At 38.2% G+C, this 22,619-nt stretch overlaps 1 protein-coding gene across 8 annotated transcripts in view; it reads right to left on the bottom strand.

Annotated features, from left to right (window-relative positions):
• MTA3 (metastasis associated 1 family member 3) overlaps positions 1-22,619 on the bottom strand; it is a 168,939-nt gene that overhangs the window by 65,762 nt on the left and 80,558 nt on the right. For all 8 annotated transcript variants that reach the window (XR_010934065.1, XM_067703128.1, XM_067703134.1 and 5 more), the window contains exons 8-9: positions 21,789-21,888; positions 1,522-1,710 (exon numbers count right to left, since the gene is read on the bottom strand). Coding sequence is in view for 7 of the 8 variants with exons in the window: in XM_067703128.1 (XP_067559229.1) it covers positions 1,522-1,710; positions 21,789-21,888 (289 nt within the window). In the remaining variant the exon portion in view is untranslated. The remainder of the gene's footprint in view (positions 1-1,521; positions 1,711-21,788; positions 21,889-22,619) is intronic.

Below are 22,619 nucleotides of genomic sequence, written 5' to 3' on the forward strand. Positions count from 1 at the left end.
CTGAAGCTAAATGCCACCAATGCATTTTAAATTCCCAGCTGCACACCCTGTAAATTGAAACCATGACATATAACAACCTGGGTGTCAGTAAAGTTTTGCCAAAACAAATGCCAGTGACACTAACAACTTTAATGATCATGTTTAGGATTTAGTATATCAACTCATATAGATAAGTAAAATTGTCCTTCAGAAATAATTTTAAAAAGATGCAACAACATAAAAGGCAGGATCCTAGCTCACATTAAATACTTCATAGGCTATAATGAGTCTATTTTCATAATTTTTAAAAAAGAATGGCTGCTGGGACTTCCCTGGTGGTCCGGTGGTTAAGAATCGGCCTTGCAATGCAGGGGATGCTGGTTTGATCCCAGGTCGGGGAACTAAGATCCTGCATGCCATGGGACAACTAAGCCGTGTGCTCTAGAGCCCGCTTGCCACAACTAGAGAGCCCATGTGCCAGAACCACTGAGCCCGCATGCTCTAGAGCCCATGCGCTGCAACTACTAAGCCCGTGCGCCACCAGAGAGAAGCCTGTGCACCGCAACAGAGAGCCTGCGTGCCGCAACTAAGATCTCACATGCCTCAACTAAGATCCTATGCACCACAATTAAGACCTAAGGCAGCCAAATAAATAAATGAATGAATAAATAAATATTTTTGAAAAAAAAGAATGGCTGTTATAGAAAGCTATTTATGAACTTCTCAAAAAGAAATTTCCCCATTTCAAAGAGACTGTAAGGTTAATTAAAGACAGCAATTCCATAAATACAAAGACAAAGGAAGTACATAATAGTAGACAAGATTACCTAGTATTTAAAATGCAAGTAAGATCCTGCATATCATCAAGAAGAGTAAAGATCAAAAACCCATAAAGCAAATTCTTCTGCTCTGCTTGATACAGGTCGTTTCTATAATAGAGGTCTGTATCAAATTCCAGCTCAATGATTGGTAAGATAACTAGAAAAATACCGAAGTTCTAAAAGACAGCAACAAGCTTAAAAAGCAGAGATCAGGGGGCTTCCCTGGTGGCACAGTGGTTGAGAGTCCGCCTGCCGATGCAGGGGACATGGGTTCGTGCCCCGGTCCGGGAAGATCCCACATGCCGCGAAGCGGCTGGGCCGGAGCCTGTGCTCCGCAACGGGAGAGGCCACAACAGTGAGAGGCCTGTGTACCGCAAAAAAAAAAAAAAAAAAAAGCAGAGATCAGAAATATTTAGTGCAAATGGTTAGAAAAGCTGTGCATATTTTTAACTTGGAACTCAGAGAGAGGTGAAGAGGATTAATTCATATTGCCAAGGTTTACAGCAAGAACTCAGGGCCTCCTGACCCTGGGTCTTACAATTACTGCTCAAGACAAACGTCAATTTCTCCCTCCACAACACTGGCCTGCATTCTACGTTGAGCAGATGAAAATTACTACGTCAGAGGCTTGCTAGATGAATAGTTTAAGATTTGCCAAATTTTTAAAACAGATAAAATATTCCCACCCCAACTTTTATTTAATTCACAATTTTCTACTTACAAAGTCTTGACGTATGTCGTTGAAGTCTTTGCCATATTTTTCCAGTGCCTCTTCAAATAAACTAGCTTCAGAGGCCGACCATTCTTCCATTTCATCTCTGCATAAAACAGGTCCCCCAAGTGGTACTAAGACACTAATTGCACTGCTCAAATCATAGCTGTGCCTATACAACGTATCCATAGCATGAAACTAAAAAAACAAAGAAAATGGAGAGAAAAGATCAGCCAGAAATGCAAACTTGCTAGATTATTTAAGAACAGAAATATTAAAATGCATGATGCACTTAATTAGCAACAATATACTTAGTATTTACTTTTTTAATAACACACAAAAAAAATTTTAAACAATGGATTTATGCAGTTATTTAAAACACCACGTATTGCTTTTAAGAACATGTTGATTTGTACCTTTTAAGGTTTTTCTTTTTTTTTAGAAGATGTTGGGGGTAGGAGTTTATTAATTAATTAATTTATTTTTGCTGTGTTGGGTCTTCGTTTCTGTGCGAGGGCTTTCTCTAGTTGTGGCAAGCGGGGGCCACTCTTCATCGTGGTGCACGGGCCTCTCACTATCACGGCCTCTCTTGTCGCGGAGCACAGGCTCCAGACGCGCAGGCTCAGTAGTTGTGGTTCACGGGCCTAGTTGCTCCGCGGCATGTGGGATCCTCCCAGACCAGGACTCGAACCCGTGTCCCCTGCATTAGCAGGCAGATTCTCAACCACTGTGCCACCAGGGAAGCCCTGTATTTTTTTTTAAATGCATTTGTTTGTTACAGCAACCTAACTATGAAGATCTAGGACCTCCAGGAATTAAAATGCGAACCCAGAAAGTTCCATCATCCTTTTGGTTAAAAGTGCCAGAGTCACTTCAGCTATTGTATAAGGTTGGCACAGCCTTCCTTGACAAGGGAAAAATATGTAGACAGAGGATGTATCAGAGTGAGAAAAAATATTCTCAGGTTGGAGCAAGAGAATGATATACTAAGAACAAGAGAAAAAACAATGAAACTGAGAATGGTGAAGACAAAATTACACATCCATGTTAAACAAAACAAAACAAACAAAATTATATATCCACGTAAAAACAGTAACTTGGTTGAAACTCTGTAAGACCAAGAATAGATGACCGGGCTTGCTTGGAACAGCTACCTGGGCCAGTGTGGATTTCATATATATTTCAAGGGTGAGTGATTTGAAAGGAGGAAAGATAGATTAGAATAATATAAGTGGCTTTTTTCAGAAGTACCTTGGGTCTAGCTTATTTTAAAAAGATCTATTCATAATATGCATGCGTATTTGTATGTGTAGCAGGAAAACTGATGAACAGGACAGTCAGTTGTGTCTGGATAAGCATATAGGTGTGGTACAGATTTGGTTGGTGATCAAATCCTTGCCAAGTGAGAACTAGTTCTGTTCAAACTTTCTAACATGTGAAAGCCAAGTTTTACACCTTTTACACAAAGTGTCTTCTGATAATTATTAAAAATTTCATAAATGAGGATAGAGTCACATCTATGTTTCTTAAAAATTTAGCTTATAAATGATCCCAAAATATCTGGTAGGGGACAGTGGACAGTTCCCCACTGGTACAAAAGCATAAAATAAGCTCCAATATCAACTAACATCTGTTAAAGAGAAAAAAATTATTAGCTAAAATACACATTAAAAGTATGTATTTATACTGTGATACATAAAGATGCTGAATATGAATTTGTTGACAGAGCTAAAGGCAGTAACTAACTGCTTTAACAAGGGCTGACATCTCCCCTAAAATAAATCATTGGATTCCATAAAACAAAAGCAAGTAAGGATTTCATTATCAATTTCCTAGTTATAATCACAGCTAAGACCATACTGACCATGTGCGGTCTTATGCTATATGTGTCACAGTCATGGAATAATAACTTCAACTTTCAAGTGAATTTCTTCTCACCCTTCTGCAGCAGGGGTTACAAAAATGTTAGAATTGATCTTGATTCTTCCTTTATGCTCTGCAAACTTCAGAATCAACTAAATTCCACGTCTGTAGCTAACCTCTCACTTGACAGATTCAGCAGTTTTAACTGTATGTTACAGTTACACACTCTTAACACCATCCCTGAAACTAAAAAACTATTGTTTCTAGATAACTGATCTATAAAAATGAACAGATCAACAGCATTGAGGGGTCCCTTCAAATAATAATGTATTTCCATAAACAACTATTTTTAAAACTCCTAAATTTACACTGGATAACTAAAAAAACAAAAGTATTCAAAATCAATAATTATACAAATTAACTGCTGCTGAGATTCCTCAGGAGATACAAGTAATTTTTATATTGAACAGGTGCTCTGAAACCAAAAGTCACAGAATTAAATGAGCTTTTCTCAGCTGTTATTATACCAACCACTCAAAGCGTGAATGGATTTTCAGTCTTTTGTTCATGGCAGATGAATGCAAATGCCTTCCTTATAGGCACTTTTTAAAATGACGATGGGCTGTTATCTAATGAGGCTTTGGTACTTATTATCTAATAAGTACCAAAGTAATATCCTAGCCTCTATAAGTGACTGTAATCAAAATCCCAAGTGATCAGGTTGTTTTTAAAGGTTCTGTTCTTTACAGAGTGTGTTTGTGTTACTGAACACTGAAGTAAGCATTTGCTTTTGAAAACTAGCTCCTGCATTGTGTCACAGATCAAATGGAAAGAGTGAGTCGGACTAAGGCTGACCACAGCTATGAAACCTCCATAGCCCTCACACTTAGACCGCAGCCCAGGGGAGAGTGCAGTAATGATCAGTATGTGTAGAAAATAAACATCCCAGGAGACACAGGTACTGTGGAATGCCTAAGGAATAATCCTGTTAAAAATCAATGGCCAGGTTTACAAAGGAAACCAGAGGATCACATTATTTGCTAGCAGTCCATATTAACTCTGTCTTTCTGACATACATAGAAGCTTCTTCTGAACGAACTTTTGTACAGTCTAATCCAACCACAAAAAGCTAATAAGTAAAACACAAAATATAGTTTCTAAAACAAAAGAGACAACATCCAGTGAAGACTCACAGAAATAAGCTAAGAAAAGACGTAGGAGTTTGACAATGTAACCAACAACTTACAGTTTATCAGTTAAGATAAAAACTCAAAGAGCTAGACATATAAGAGAACATACTGGCTGATTCCATTTTTATGAATTTTGAGAAAAATAACAATTAATTTACGATGAGAGAAGTCAGAATAATGATTACCTCAGAAGAGGGGATCATTGACTGGGAAGAAGCATGAGGGAACCCTGTTCGTCATCTACATCTGGGTGGTGGTTATATGGATGTAGACATATGTAAAAATTTATAAGCTGTGCACCTAAGTGTACTTAATACACTTTATTATATGTATACCTCAATTTAAAATAAGATAAAGAACTTGAAACTGAAAATCCTCCCTCCAGATAAATACTTTGCAAAGATATCATCTTTTCAATAGAGATATAGATACACATAAATCCATTCAAATCTAAATTTTGAAAATCATAAGAACTCAGCACAAGCTGTTCTCTCTGCCAAATAGTGGTGAAGGTGTTGTCACATTTCATCTCATTCAAAACAGATGGAGATGACAAACAGAAGTATTTTAGGAGAAAGAGTGACAATGAAATCTTGGCAGTGGAATTCTTATCTTTTGTTCATTAAGCAGAATCACACTTTGGTAAACTGGACTATTGTTTGGCAAAAATTCACTCCCTCTCCTGGACCTCCAAGGGAGCATATTCTTCCACTCTGCTGAGGTTGGGCCTGGCCATGTGACTTGTGTGGCCAACTGGCTCTTAAGATGTGTGACATAACAGAGCCTTGACATGAGCCTGTGCATTTGGACTTGTGCTACTGACTTCTGTCAACAGAGGATGAGAGATACATGCATCAGATGTGGACCTAACCTGCAGCTTCTCACCCGAATCAGCACAGTACAGTTCAGCAGAATCCTAGACAATCTGTACAGGGGTGCATGAGAAATTAATGTTTGTTGTTTATAAGCCAATGAAATTCTGGGCACTGTAATAGATACTGCATTTTCCCTTTTGAGAATTAAGAGCTTATTCACCCAATGCTTAGAAGTGCTGTGAGCAAACAGCCTACAGCGCTGCTCCTCTTTGGAATGATCTCAAATTCAGAAAGGTTCATCACCCAAGGTCATGCCCTCTTCCTGGGGCAGCCAGCATCCAATGATGCAGGAGGGTAAAGGGTGAGGTTTTCATTCACACTGTATCAGAGCCTACCTTCTCCCTCTGTTCAATCCTGCCTCCTTCCCTTCTCTTCCACAGGTGTTGATCCCAAGAGTACTCCCTAATAAACTTCCAGCATGCAAATCTCATCTCAGAATGTGTTTCCCAGGAACCCAATCTGTAACATGTGACATTATTTTTGGCAATGGCTAACTGATTCCCATATATATTCAATACTATTGATTTGCTCAGTTAAGAGTTTTACAAAAATTTTACATGTATAACTCCAGCACAAATTATAGCATTCAGACCATCAAATCTATTTTAAAATTAATGAGCATATGGTTTTTTCCAAGTAGAAATAGAAACTCTCATGAGTAAATCTCAAACCACGAGCAAGGCAAAAATTTTTATATATGAGAAGTATGCCATCCAGTCAATTTTTGCTTCAATGCACAGTACTCAAAGCAAAATCCCTCACTCATAATCAGATTTGTTGACTTGGTTGTCATTCACTAAAATCAATCTATAAGACACCCAAGAGCTATGTTCTTATGTGTACTCATACCTTTTGATTATTATCACGAGAAAGCTCCAGGGGCAGCAGGCCATAGTAGCCCCATGGCCCTAATGTCACTTCCAAACCTACCCTGAGCATAACTGTGGGTTCTTCCCCCCCAGCTCTGATTCCGGACACAAACCAGGCAAATATGAAATACAGCTATGTGGAGACACTGGAGAACAAGCAATGCAGGCAAGAAGGAGAGGCTAAGATAGTTCAGGAAGAGGAAGTATGAGAGATGCGCTTCCACACTGACCCGAGCTTTAACTTTGAGGTATTTTCTAAACTGCTACAAGAGAGAACAGACCAAACAGAAAGTTAGCTGTGACTAGGCTGAGGTGAAAGCGGGCAAGGCCTAGGCAGCACAGTCCTCAGGAGGATTATATTCCAGGCCCTAAAGGAAATCACGATATGTTAAAATAATTGGTATCATACATGCTCTCTGATCACAACCCCCAAAGCAATTAAGATAGATTTATTAATTTAGACAGAACCACATTTCCTTGGAAATTAACTCTCAATCAAATGCAAAATTATAAAGTAAATTAGGAAATACTTAGAACCAAGTGGTAAAGAAAATACTACATATAAAAATATGAGATACAGAGGGACATTTATAATCTTACTTACTAATAACAGAAAAGTAGATAAATGAAATTAATGGGCTAAAAATTGGTCTTGTAAAGCTGGTATAGTTAATATCAGGGTAAAGCCAAAGAAAAGTAGAAGGAAGAAAATAATAAAGAGCAAAAATAAACAGAAAACAGACATACAATAAAGGAGATCAACTAAACTAAAATTTCATTCTTTTAGACAGTAAAAGAGAAATTTCTGGCAAAACTATCAAGGAAAAAAATGGGAAATGACACATAAACAATAACAGGAATAAAAAGTTATTTATAACTACAGGCATCAAAAAATTTCCTAATTAAGAAATACTATCGCGGAATTCCCTGGTGGTCCAGTGGTCAGGACTCTGCGCTTTCACTGCTGGAGCCCAGGTTCAATCCCTGGTCAGGGAACTAAGATCCCACAAGCTGCACCATGTGGCCAAAAAAAAAAAAAACACCTATGAAAAATTGGAAAACCTAAGGAAAAATGGAAAATCTCCTGATGTAACTGACCAAAAGGAACTTTAATAGAATAAAAACTTACTCTAATTATTAATCAAATTATAACCACAACCCAAATGGAGGGACATGGTACAAAATAAATGGCCTGTGCTCTTCAAAATGCCACAAAAGAGAGAAAGAATGGTCACAAAAGAGAGAAAGAATGAAGAACCGTTCAGGATTGAAGGAAATTAAAGAGATATGACAAGTAAATGCAGTAAGTGATTCTCAAGTAGATCCTGGATGAGAAAAAAGAATTTTTTTCTCTTATTCTAAAGGATGTTACTGAGACAACTACGAATCTGACTAAAGCCAGATTTATAGTACTATATTGTTAGTGATATTAAATCGTTATAGTACTATTGTTATAGTACTATAACAATGTTCACTTCCTGAATCTGCAAATTGTATTGTGGTTCAGTGAGAAAATATCCTTGTTCTTTTAGGAAATACCTCCTCAAATAATACTTGGCAATAAAGGGACATCCATTTTGTAACTTACTCTCAAACTGTTCAGAAATAATAATAATATGTATACAGAGAAAGAATGATAAAGGAAACGTGGTAGATGTAAACATTTGGGGAATCTGGGTGAAGGGAATACAGGAAGTCTTAGTACTATTTTTGTATTATCTCAAAATACAAAAATAACAAGTTTTAAGAAATTATAACAATAAGCCTTCATTAACTCACACTTGTAAAATCCAAATCTCTTCACCCTAGACAAAGAAGTTAAAACAATTTTCATTGTATTTCTCCATAGTTCAATTCTATGGTGACTTTCTAATGTTTCTTATATTAGTTGTCAAATGCATGGGAGAAAAGTAAAGTAAAAGGCAACATACACCCAAAACAAAAAATAAAACAAAAACAAATTTAAGCTTAAATTTAAAAGAAAGAGATGGATAAACAGACCTTAACACAAGCAAACAATTCCCCCTAAGACAGTCTGCAGTGTCTCTAAGTCCATTTAATATCATTTTAAAATTCTTATCTGCAATACATCATCAGACAAAAAGGAAATGTGCCTAATGTAGAATATTATTGCCTTAATGATGTATTTAGAAGGAAGGAAAATTTCACGTTTCATACTTTTTACTGCAGTGGTAGTCCATTAGTTCAAATTCTAATTTTACAGTCTTGGAAACATGGATAGTACTCATAAGTTTTAGCAAACTGTGGTTTTTGTTTGTTTGTTTTGCAGTATGCGGGTCTCTCACTGCTGTGGGCTCTCCCGTTGCGGAGCACAGGCTCCGAACGTGCAGGCTCAGCGGCCATGGCTCACGGGCCCAGCTACTCCGCCGCATGTGGGATCTTCCCGGATCGGGGCACAAACCCGTGCTCCCTGCATCAGCAGGCGGACTCTCAACCACTGCGCCACCAGGGAAGCCCAGCAAACTGAGTTTTAAAAATTATGTGAATTCTCATTTAATCAATTTTACATTCATTTTGAAGACTAGATTTTTTTTATGTAAGCTGATGCCTAAAATGTTAATCAAAAGATTCATATATTCTGCTGAGTACAATTTATATAAACGATGTAATGACTATGATTTCCAAACTGTTCTAAATTCCTCAAAGCCCTAAATGAAGTGTGTGATTTGAATAGGAATCACAAAGAGATTGTGAAGTGCATGGTCAACAGCTGGCATTTTTACAAAGAATATCTGAAGAATAAAACTATTGTTGGTTAAATCAACTTTCTCTTATCAGAAGAATAAGTTAATTATCTTTTCTAAGGTCTTCTTGATGGGAAAATTTTTATTGTAAAAAGTATAGCTTGTTTTAAGCAGAAGATTTTAAACTGTACAGTGATTTCCTTGTAACAATTATATTAATATGTATGGTTAATTATAGCCTAATGACCATATTCAAACTTGATAACCTACTACAATGAGAATAAATATGGCATGAAAAAACCACTTTCAGACAATCGATAATGCTATAAAATCAGAAGAAAGTAAATGAGACTCAACAAAGACGGGGGAGAGGGGAATGCATCATTGTCATCAGCTCAACAATAACAACTAATATTTACTGAGCTCTTACATTGTGCCAGATACTGTTCCAAATGATCTCCAACTATTACCTTGTTTAATCCTCAAGTTGATATCAAAAGGTAAGTCAGAGACAGCCTTTCCCAGAGGCTGGAGGGGGACACTGAGGCACCACCTACTTTCTCTCCTAGTGAGGACAGGGCCTCAAGAGCCAGAAGAGCCCAGTGTTTGTAAACATTGCCTTCAATGAAGGTGCATAAACTGCTGAACGTAATTTCTTCTAGAATTTTGATGGAAGCTCAAAAAGACTTGTGACGTAGCAATAAATCAGTTGTCTGCCACCCAACCTGGACAGCCAATGGCACAGGGAGCTCTACGCTGCTCCAGAGAACGCAGGGGCCCAGGCCCAAGGCATGCTCTGGGGAGCCAATGCAGTTCCACCAAGTTCTATATGCTTGGATACATGTATCAGCAACTTATAGGGGTATGTCTGCATACCCTCTTCTTGTCAGTCCATAACCTCAGGGCAAATAGATTTTATTTCCACTGCAGATGAGGAAACTCAGACACAGGGAGGTTAAGTAACTTGCATAAGGCTATATGGATCAAAAGCTATAGCTCTAAGGGGAAAAACAGAATCATAAAAGTAAATCCATTGGTACACCAAGGTCCATAGCAGCATTATTCACAATAGCCAAAAGGTAGAAGCAACCCAAGTTTCTACTGACAGACGAATGGATAAACAAAATGTAATATACACATACAAGGGATTATTATTCAGCCTTAAAAAGAAAGGAAATGCCGACATACGCTACAACATGGACAGCCTTTGAAGATGTTGTGCTGAGTGAAATAAGCAAGCCACAAAGGGGCAAATATTTTATGGTTCCACTTCTATGAGGTACCTAGAGTAGTCAAATTCAGAGAGATGTAAAGTAGAATGGTGACTGCCAAGGCCTGGGGACTGTTTTAAGGATCTGGTTTTTTAAGGATCTTAGGTTTGTGCCCTAAGTGCAACTGAAAGCCACTAAGAGGATATAAGATAGGGGACAGCAAAATCAGAATTGCATTTTTAAAAGACCAGATATAATATGGAATTAGAGACGTTCCAGCATGCAATTTCCTCCCTACTAAATCAACATAGCCTGACCTTTCTTAGAACCAGAATTTAGCATGAGGAAACCTAAGTTTCTAGTCTTATAAGTTACTTAACCATTATCTCTAATATAGTCTATCCCAGAAGATTTCTAAGGCCCCCAAAAACTCAAAAAGCTTTTATCTAGAATCGTACCCTCCAACCTGCTTTAGTCCTCAGAGTCCAGACAAAAGAGAAATCCAGTATCTCTGCAATTACCTATTCTTTGAGAGAGAGGCTTTGTTCCAGCAATAGCTCCCTAACAGTGCACACGGCACTTGGCCCTTCCAGCCATGAACAGGAAGTAACAGGCTAGAAAGTCCAAGAACTACTCTTAAGTAACTACTTCAGGGTTTACTCTGTTCTAAGTAATTTTGTATCCATAATGCAGGGGGACAGGGGAGTGAATGTAAGGATTACTGAACACTAATTTCTTTTTCTTTGCAAATTGCACTAAGTATACTTCCCATTTTACTGAAACAAAGGTGAAATCTATGAAGCCTCTGTGGCTTTAATGTTTTAACAATTATAAATCTCATTATATGTCTTAGACTAGCCGTGTTTGAAATTCACAGCCCAGCTACCTGAAAATGAGGAAGTTATATCCAACAATCCTGCAGGCAGCTTAATTACCTGCTCCCAAAATATTAGTGGTGATTTGATAAGTAGCATATATTGTCTTGGATAAACAGATATGTCAGATAGGAATGCTGAAAGCCGACTGCAGTCCTCACAGGACAAGACACAGGGAAAATCACCTGTACAAGCTACCCAGGACCCAGCAGTTCCACAGCCCTGCCCTCTCCATGGTCTCCAGATCCATGGTCTGGTCACCTGATAGAGAAAGGTACTAACCTGACCTGTGCAGGCATGTGAACACTGAGAGAAAAATAAGACCCCAATTCTTCAAATTCAACTAAACAATGAATCCATTTTCATTTAATGGCACAAAACAACTTAGCAGCCTTTCATATGTTCTTCTTGGAAAACAATCTGCAAAACTCATCAACATATTACTAATTTTTAACCACTCCCATTCAGTTTTACAGAAATGCCTCAATATCTTATATTTTAACATCAAAGTAGAAGGCATGATATCACCAGGCAAACAGGATTAAAGGTGTAGGTCATGGCATCTGAAATAACAAGAGACAATGACTTCTTCCTGCTTTTGACTTCTAAAAGATGTCAATTTTATGCAACTGAAAATAATATAATCTCAACACAATAACATACAGAAAGAGTCCAAGTGAAGTTGAACCTAGAATAGTTAGAGCAGGAAACCAAGACCCATAAATGGTGACTCCCCTGGTGGCACAGTGGATAAGATTCCACACTCCCAATGCAGGGGGCCTGGATTCAATTCCTGGTAAGGGAACTAGATCCCACATGCATGCTGCAACTAAGAGTTCACATACCACAATTGAGGAGCCCATCTGCCACAACTAAGAGCTGGTGCAAACAAATAAATAATATTTTTAAAAAGACACATAAATTTTGCAGACAAAAGAAGAAATCTTGTGGACTTCCCCGGCAGGCCAGTGGTTAAAAATCCACACTTCCACTGCAGGAGGTGTGGGTTCAATCCCTGGTCAGGGAACTAAGATCCTGCGTGCCGTGCGGCGTGGCCAAAATAAAATAAAATAAAATGAATTTTTAAAAAAGAATAACGGGATTAGGAACCAAGACAGCAGAGTAGAAGGACGAGCTCTCACTCCCTCTTGAGAGAACACTAGAATCACAACTAGCTGCTGGATAATCATGGACAGGAAGACACTGGAACTCACCAAAAACGATACCCCACATCCAAAGACAAAGGAGAAGCCACAGTAAGATTGTACAAGGGGCGCAATCACAGTAAAATCAAATCCCATAACTGCTGGGTGGGTGACTCACAGAATGGAGAACACTTATACCACATAAGTCCACCCACTGGAGTGAAGGTTCTGAGCCCCACGTCAGGCTTCCCAACCGAGGGGTCCAGCAACGGGAGGAGGAATTCCTAGAGAATCAGACTTTGAAGCCTAATGGGATTCAACTGCAGGACTTCGATGGGACTGGGGGAAACAGAGACTCCACTCTTGGAGGGCACACACAAAGTAGTTTGTGCATCGGGAGCCAGGTGAAGGAGCAGTGGCCCCACAGGAGACTGAACCAGACTTACCTGCTAGTGTTGGAGGGTCACCTGCAGAGGCAGGGGGTGGCTGTGGCTCACCGTGGGGACAAGGACACTGGCAGCAGAAGTTCTGGGAAGTACTCCTTAGTGTGAGCCCTCCCAGAGTCCGCCATTAGCCCCATAAAAGAGCCCAGGTAGGCTCCGGTGTTGGGTCGCCTCAGGCCAAACAAGCAACAGGGAGGGAACGCAGCCCCACCCATCAGCAGACAAGTGGATTAAAGTATTACTGAGCTCTGCCCACCAAAGCAACAGTCAGCTCTACCCACCACCAGTCCCTCCAATCAGGAAACTTGCACAAGCCTCTTAGATAGCCTCATCCACCAGAGGGCAGAGAGCAGAAGCAAGAACTACAACCCTGCAGCCTTTGGAACAAAAACCACATTCACAGAAAGATAGACAAGATGAAAAGGCAGAGGGCTATGTACCAGATGAAGGAACAAGATAAAACCTCAGGAGAACAACTAAATGAAGTGGAGATATGCAACCTTCCAGAAAAAGAATTCAGAATAATGATAGTCAAGATGATCCAGGACCTCGGAAAAAGAATGGAGGCAAAGATCGAGAAGATGCAAGAAATGCTTAACAAAGACCTAGAAGAATTAAAGAACAAACAGAGATGAATACAATAACTGAAATGAAAACTACACTAGAAAGAATCAATAGCAGAATAACTGAGGCAGAAGAACGGATAAGTGACCTGGAGGACAGAATGGTGGAATTCATTGCTGTGGAACGGGTTAAAGAAAAAAGAATGAAAAGAAATGAAGACAGCCTAAGAGACCTCTGGGACAACATTAAACGCAACAACATTCGCATTATAGGGGTCCCAGAAGGAGAAGAGAGAAAGAGGACCAGAGAAAATATTTAAAGAGATTATAGTTGAAAACTTCCCTAACATGGGAAAGGAAATAGCCACCCAAGTCCAGGAAGTGCAGAGAGTCCCATACAGGATAAACCCAAGGAGAAACACGCCAAGACACATAGTAATCAAACTGTAAAAAATTAAAGACAAGAAAAATTATTGAAAGCAGCAAGGGAAAAATGACAAATAACATACAAGGGAACTCCCATTAGGTTAACAACTGATTTCTCAGCAGAAACTCTACAAGCCAGAAGGGAGTGGCATGATATACTTAAAGTGATGAAAGGGAAGAACCTACAACCAGGATTACTCTACCCGGCAAGTATCTCATTCAGATTCGATGAAGAAATCAAAAGCTTTACAGACAAGCAAAAGCTAAGAGAATTCAGCACCACCAAACCAGCTCTACAACAAATGCAAAAGGAACTTCTCTAAGTGGGAAACACAAGAGAAGAAAAGGACCTACAAAAACAAACCCGAAACAATTAAGAAAATGGTCATAGGAACATACATATCAAGAATTACCTTAAACATGAATGGATTAAATGCTCCGACCAAAAGACACAGGCTTGCTAAATGGATACAAAAACAAGACCCATCTATATGCTGCCTACAAGAGACCCACTTCAGACCTAGGGACACATACAGACTGAAAGTGAGGGCATGGAAAAAGATATTCCATGCAAATGGAAATCAAAAGAAAGCGGAGTAGCAATACTCATATCAGATAAAATAGACTTTAAAATAAAGAATGTTACAAGAGACAAGGAAGGACACTACATAATGATCAATGGATCAATCCAAGAAGAAGATATAACATTTATAACTATACATGCACCCAACATAGGAGCACCTCAATAAATAAGGCAACTGCTAACAGCTATAAAAGAGGAAATCGACAGTAACACAATAATAGTTGGGGACTTTAACACCTCATTCACACCAATGGACAGATCATCCAAAATAAAAATAAGTAAGGACACAGAAGCTTTAAATGACACAATAGACCAGACAGATTTAATTGATATTTATAGGACATTCCATCCAAAAACAGCAGATTACACTTTCTTCTCAAGTGCACACGGAACATCCTCCAGGATAGATCACATCTTGGGTCACAAATCAAGTCACAGTAAATTTACGAAAACTGAAATCATATCAAGCATCTTTTCTGACCACAACACTATGAGATTAGAAATGAATTACACGGAAAAAAACGTAAAAAACACAAACACGTGAGGGCTAAACAATACGTTACTAAATAACCAAGAGATCACTGAGGAAATCAAAAACTACCTGGAGACAAATGACAATGAAAACATGATGATCCAAAACCTATGGGATGCAGCAAAAGCAGTTCTAAGAGGGAAGTTTATAGCTATAGAAGCCTACTTCAAGAAACAAGAAAAATCTCAAATAAACAATCTAACCTTACACCTAAAGGAACTAGAGAAAGAAGAACAAACAAAACCCAAAGTTAGCAGAAGGAAAGAAATCATAAAGAGCAGAGCAGAAATAAATGAAATAGAAACAAAGAAAACAATAGCAAAGATCAATAAAACTAAAAGCTGGTTCTTTGAGAAGATAAACAAAATTGATAAACCATTAGCCAGACTCATCAAGAAAAAGAGGGAGAGGACTCAAATCAATAAAATTAGGAATGAAAAAGGAGAAGTTACAACAGACACCACAGAAATACAAAGCATCCTAAGAGACTACTGCAAGCAACTCTATGCCAATAAAACGGACAACCTGGAAGAAATGGACAAATTCCTAGAAAGGTATAACCTTCCAAGACTTAACCAGGAAGAAATACAAAATAAGATCAGACCAATCACAAGTAATGAAATTGAAACTGTGATTAAAAATCTTCCAACAGGGCTTCCCTGGTGGTGCAGTGGTTGAGAGTCTGCCTGCCAATGCAGGGGACACGGGTTCGTGCCCCGGTCCGGGAAGATCCCACATGCTGCAGAGCGGCTGGGCCTGTGAGCTGTGGCTGCTGAGCCTGCGTGTCCAGAGCCTGTGCTCCGCAATGGGAGAGGCCACAACAGTGAGAAGCCCGCGTACCGCAAAAAAAAAACCAAACAAAAAAACAAACAAAAAAATCTTCCAACAAACAAAGGTCCAGGACCAGATGGCTTCACAGGTGAATTCTATCAAACATTTAGAGAAGAACTAACACCCATCCTTCTCAAACACTTGCAAAAAATTGTGGAGGAAGGAACACTCTCAAACTCATTCTATGAGGCCACCATCATCCTGATACCAAAACCACAGAAAGATACTACAAAAAAAGAAAATTACAGACCAATATCACTGATGAATATAGATGCAAAAATCCTCAACAAAATATTAGCAAACAGAATCCAACAACACATTAAAAGGATCATACACCATGATCAAGTGGGATTTATCCCAGGGACGCAAGGATTCTTCAATATACACAAATCAATCAATGCGATAAACCATAATAACAAACTGGAGAATAAAAACCATATGATCATCTCAATAGATGCAGATAAAGCTTATGACAAAATTTAACACCCATTTATGATAAAAACTCTCCAGAAAGTGGGCATAGAGGGAACTCACCTCAACATAATAAAGGCCATATACAACAAACCCACAGCAAGCATCATTCTCAATGGTGAAAAACTGAAACCACTTCCTCTAAGATCAGGAACAAGACAAGGATGTCCACTCTCACCACTATCATTCAACATAGTTTTGGGAGTCCTAGCCACGGCAATCAGAGAAGAAAAAGAAATAAAAGGAATACAAGTTGGAAAAGAAGAAGTAAAACTGTCACTGTTTGCAGATGACATGATACTATACATAGAGAATCCTAAAGATGCCACCAGAAAACTACTAGAGCTAATCAATGAGTTTGGTAGAGTTGCAGGATACAAAATTAATGCACAGAAATCTCTTGCATTCCTATACACTAATGATGAAAAATCTGAAAGAGAAATTAAGGAAACACTCCCATTTACCACTGCAACCAAAAAAATAAAATACCTAGGAATAAACCTACCTAGGGAGACAAAAGACCTGTAATGCAGAAAACTATAAGACGCTGATGAAAGAAAGTAAAGATGATACCAATAGATGGAGAGATATACCACATTCCTGGATTGGAAGAATCAATATTGTGAAAATGACTATACTACCCAAAGCAATCTACAGATTCAATGCAATCCCTATCAAATTTCCAATGGCATTTTTTACAGAACTAGAGCAAAAAATCTTAAAATTTGTATGGAGACTCAAAAGACCCCAAATAGCCAAAGCAATTTTGAGGGAAAAAAACAGAGCTGGAGGAATCAGACTCCCTGACTTCAGACTATACTACAAAGCTACAGTAATTAAGACAATATGGTAGTGGCACAAAAACAGAAACATAGATCAATGGAACAAGATAGAAAGCCCAGAGATAAACCCACGCACCTATGGTCAACTAATCTATAACAAAGAAGGCAAGGATATACAATGGAGAAAAGACACCCTTTTCAATAAGTGGTGCATGGAAAACTGGACAGTTACATATAAACGAATGAAATTAGAACACTCCCTAACACCATACACAAAAATAAACTCAAAATGGATTAGAGACCTAAATGTAAGACCAGACACTATAAAACTCTTAGAGGAAAACATAGGAAGAACAGTCTTTGACATAGATCACAGCAAGATCTTATTTGATCCACCTCCTAGAGTAATGGAAATAAAAACAAAAATAAACAAATGGGACCTAATGAAACGTCAAAGCTTCTGCACAGCAAAGGAAACCATAAACAAGATGAAAAGACAACCCTCAGAACGGGAGAAAATATTTGCCAACAAATCAACAGAAAATCTCCAAAATATATAAACAGCTAATGTAGCTCAATATTAAAAAAAACAAACAACCCAATCCTAAAATGGGCAGAAGACCTAAATAGACATTTCTCCAAAGAAGACATACAGATGGCCAAGAAGAACATGAAAAGCTGCTCAACATCACTAATTATTAGAGAAATGCAAATCAAAACTACAATGAGGTATCACCTCACACCAGTTAGAATGGGCATCACCAGAAAATCTACAAACAACAAATGCTGGAGAGGGTGTGGAGAAAAGGGAACTCTCTTGCACTATTGGTGGGAATGTAAATTGATACAGCCACTATGGAGAACAGTATGGAGGTTCCTTAAAAAACTAAAAATAGAATTACCATATGATCCACCAATCCCATTACTGGGCATATACCCAGAGAAAACCATAATTCAAAAAGACACATGCACCCCAATGTTCATTCCAGCACTATTTAGAATAGCCAGGTCATGGAAGCAACCTAAATGCCCACTGACAGACAAATGGATAAAGAAGATGTGGTACATATATACAATGGAACATTACTCAGCCATAAAAAGGAACAAAACTGGGTCATCTGTAGAGACGTGGATGGATCTAGAGACTGTCATACAGAGTGAGGTACGTCAGAAAGAGAAAAACAAATACCGTATATTAACACATATATGTGGAATCTAGAAAAATGGTGCAGATGAAGTGGTTTGCAAGGCAGAAATAGAGACACAAATGTAGAGAACAAACGTGTGGACACCAAGGGGGGAAAGCAGCGGGTGGGTGGGGGTGGCAGTGTGATGAATTGGGCGATTGGGATTGACATGTATACACTGACGTGTATAAAATGGATGACTAAAAAGAACCTGCTGTATAAAAAAATAAATTAAATTAAAGAAAAAAAGAATAAGGGACTTCCCTGGTGGTCTGGTGGGTAAGACTCTGTGCTCCCAATGCAGGGGGACCGGGTTCAATCCCTGGTTGGGGAACTAGATCCCACGTGCATGCCGCAACTAAGAGTTCTCATGTGACATGCTGCAACTAAGAAGCCTGCATGCCACAACTAAAGATCCCGTATGCCTCAACTAAGACCCGGCACAACCAAAGTAAATAAATAAATAAATATTTAAAAAACAAAAATAAATTAAAAAAACAAATCTTCAGTGCTGCCTGATCCACGACAGACAACAATGATACTTAAACCCAAGCCATTTTAACAAGAATAAAACGGAAGAGGTAATCTAGTGGAGAAAACTCCTCAGCAGGAGTTAAGATCCAAATCCTATCTCTGAAACCAGGTTTACAAACAAGACAAAACAAAATTTCCTAAACCTGAGTATATTTTGGCTTAAAAAAATTTATAGTATAGTAAATAATTTAAGATAATGTAATTAAAAAGTGACTCCAAATTGCTAAGTATTAAAGGAACTAAAACAGAAGAGACGGAAACACTGGAGGGTGTGAAAGTACTAGAAGGAGCATAATAGGCAAGTATTACAAACAACACACACAAAATGATATTTAAACCAATTAAGGTATAAAGGTTGTATGCCCTTTAAAATGTTTCTTTCAGGGCTTCCCTGGTGGCGCAGTGGTTGAGAGTCCGCCTGCCGATGCAGGGGATACAGGTTCGTGCCCCAGTCCGGGAAGATCCCACATGCCCCGGAGCGGCTGGGCCCGTGAGCCATGGCCGCTGAGCCTGCGCATCCGGAGCCTGTGCTCCGCAACGGGAGAGGCCACAACAGTGAGAGACCCGCATACGGAAAAAAAAAAAAAAAAAGTTTCTTTTATAGTGGCCTTCACTAACAAAAACAAACACTGCTTCTTGAAGACTCTGCCCTCTTCCAAAAGAAATTCATCTGCCGTCCCAGCAGTCACCAGCAGTGGGAAGCAGAGAGTCGCTGCAGCTGTGAACCAAGAGCAAACACACCTGGCTCTTCACCTGTCAGACCCATCTTCAGGCAAATCCCAGCCCCAATTGTCACAAGAGCTCTATCCCATCTCAGGAACAGGCTTTGCACTCTACCTCCTCAGTGTAGAGGGAATTCGCTGGACTACAACAGAGATAGTACCCCCCTTTATAATCTGGGAAGCATTATCTCTTAAGAACGGTGTTAAGTCACAAGACACTGGCTACATAAGTAACAAGATCATGCAACATCATGCAACACTAGAAAAAAACTTTGCAGATTTTTATATGAAAGAGTGTTTATGTTATACTGTTAGGAAAAACATGGGGTAGAGGGGAGACAAAATATAAAACTCTATTTTAAATAACTTCAACTATATATTAAAAATAAAGTGACGTGGAACTTGTCTTACCAGCTATCGGAATTTATTATACTGTGGTGCTTTCACAGGGACAAACAGATCAATGAAACAGAAGAGAATAGATTAAGAATCCTAAGCATATCTAGGACCATGAAATAAGATAGAAGGGGCATTACAAAATCATGAGGAAACAACAAATTCAATAAAAGGTGCTGGAATAATTAATTTTCCATATGGAGAAAAACAAAATTAGACCCCTACCTCACTCCATTCTTAAAAATAAAGTCCAGATATATTTACAGTCTGAAATATGAATAAAACTTTAAAACTATTAGACAAAAATAGAATAATAATGTAAGTGAAGAATGGACAAAGGATACATGAATCTAAACTACAAAGACGAAAAAATCTGAAGAGCCAATATGAAAATATGCTTAGCCTCATTAAGTAATCAGGGAAATACAAATTAAAATGAGGCAGCAACAGAGGCCACAACAGTGAGAGGCCCGTGTACCGCAAAGAAAAAAAAAAAAAAAATATATATATATATAGTGGTTGAAAATCTGTTTAATCCAAAGAACTAAAATGTTAACATCTGCTTTAGGTGGCATTGCATACTATTTTATTATATCATCTTCTGTACTATTCTGTAATTTGCTAGTATATTATTTGCAATGCACAAAAAGTGGCTGAAAGGAAACATAAAATGGTAAGAATATTCTACTCTGGGTGATGAGGACAAAACTTTTTTTTTTTGGCTGCTGCTGTACTTTACTTTTTAAATTCTTAGTGTATAAGAATACACTAATTTTAGAATTGGAAAAAAATTTTTTAAACAGGTAGTGATTAGATTCCATGTAGTTCTGGTTCACATAAGTATCTGTTGACAGGATTTAAGGTTGTTACAAAGTGACACGTGTACTCTTGCATCTTCAAAAAAAAACACTCAAAGTGCTAAACAACCAAAATACAAACCTATTTTGAAATCCCTAAACTTTCATAAAATTTTAATGTACCAACGGAGAGAACAAAACTTGTTTCTATAAACAACATTCTAGTCTTTGAGAAAGGATAGAGAAAAGGGTTCCTTAAAGGCTATAGACTATTAATGCTTTCATCATCATCTATAACTGTACAAAAATACAAGAAAGAATTATATGAAACAAATTTGTTGTGCATTCTACTACAAGTTTTTACACTGTCATGATAAATATTCTGTGGAAAACATTTCAAATTGGAATATAATGAGAAAGTAATAAAACCTATCATTGTATTCCATTCCATCAGAAAACAAAATGCTAACTTTTATTACGTGTAATGAATATCAAACAACTTAACCTTGCCATACATCAGTTTCCTCATTTGTAAAATGAGCATCCTACCATGCCTATCTCAGAGGGAGTGGCAATCAATACAGTTAAGGAACTTCAACAGGCAAAAACATGCATGTCTGCTTTGCTGGAGGGTGCAGAGAAGGAAGCAAGTGCCAAGCCCGATGCCCAGCCACAGCAGGCATCAGTGGTATAATTAAGCTGAACGTGGGAAGCCTCATTTGATCACCAAGGGAAGAAAGGAAATAGCCTTAAAAGATAGCAACCATAATACAATGAAATAATTTAAGAAAACAGAACCTCTTTCTAATGAACAGACAAAAAAAAAAACTTTAAATATTTAATACTGACTAATGGCATGATAACAGAATAACTATAGCAATGGTTTCAAGAGATGGCTACTTTCACTTAAAAAAACTGTAGAGCACTATGTGTGAGCTACAACTATTTATGTAGTTTGGTGTAGATGGAATATAGCAAAAAAGCACCAAAGTGAAAACAGATGAATCAGAATATTGAATTGTTTTCCCCAAAATATTTTTTTATCATTTTGTACCTACTCTGTGATAGTCATTCTTACTTGTCCCAGCTCACAAACACAAGGGGTGACTTAGGAGTGAGACACTGCAGTTAATCAACCAGACAAGCCGAATCAACCTAACGGTCAGCAGAGCTTAGAGCCAGGAAGTCCTCACGTCTACAACATTGCTATATTGGCTTTTAAATTAAACAAGTAGCAGAAGAAATAATAACCCCCGAATTTCAAAAAGCATCTTACCAGGGTGATGTCTCGAGAAGCTGCAGCTGCACTCATATGCAAACTAGGCTGCCGTACAGAACTGCTGCAATCAAGGGCTCGGGCGAATGTCCCGACGGCACTGGATAAACCACACAAACAAAGAGGAAAGATTAAGGCACTGTTGTTTTTTTATCTTTACAAAAAACACATTTGGGTAGCAAATGAACAGTTGTAAAAGTCAAGCAAGTTCTTTGATGTTTAAGAATCAAATATCAGACAAAAAGTATTTTCTTTACGATTTAAGAATTGACAAGCCAATTCACTACACATATGTGTCATTACAATTAAATTAAGAAAAAGAGGGACTTCCCTGGCAGTCCAGTGGGTAAGACTCCATGCTCCCAATGCAGGGGGCCTGGGTTCGATCCCTGGTCGGGGAACTAGATCCTGCATACATGCCGCAACTAAGAGTTCGCATGCCGCAACTAAGAAGTCCGCATGCCACAACTAACACCACTGCAGCCAAAATAAATAAATAAATATATTTTCTAAAACAATTAAGAAAAAGAGGCTTGTGTGGCATAAAGAAGGGAAAGATCTATAATGAAATGCCATGGAATAAAGAAGCTGGTTTCCAAATGTGCTTAAAAAATGAGAAATAAATTTGATGCAGAATTTCACTATTATTGCAAAGCAAGTTCTGACCACTTTTTTAGCCCAAACGGTGAAATCCCAATAACATTTTTTCCTTGAAATGAGATATCATCAACTGCAGCAACCTCTTCTTTCAAGGACTCAATATATAACAGATTTCCAAAAAAAAACCCAAAAAACAATTACCACAACACTGATTTTCATTTAATGATTTAG

Source organism: Pseudorca crassidens, chromosome 14, assembly GCF_039906515.1.
Source record: "Pseudorca crassidens isolate mPseCra1 chromosome 14, mPseCra1.hap1, whole genome shotgun sequence".
Lineage (NCBI taxonomy): Eukaryota > Metazoa > Chordata > Mammalia > Artiodactyla > Delphinidae > Pseudorca > Pseudorca crassidens.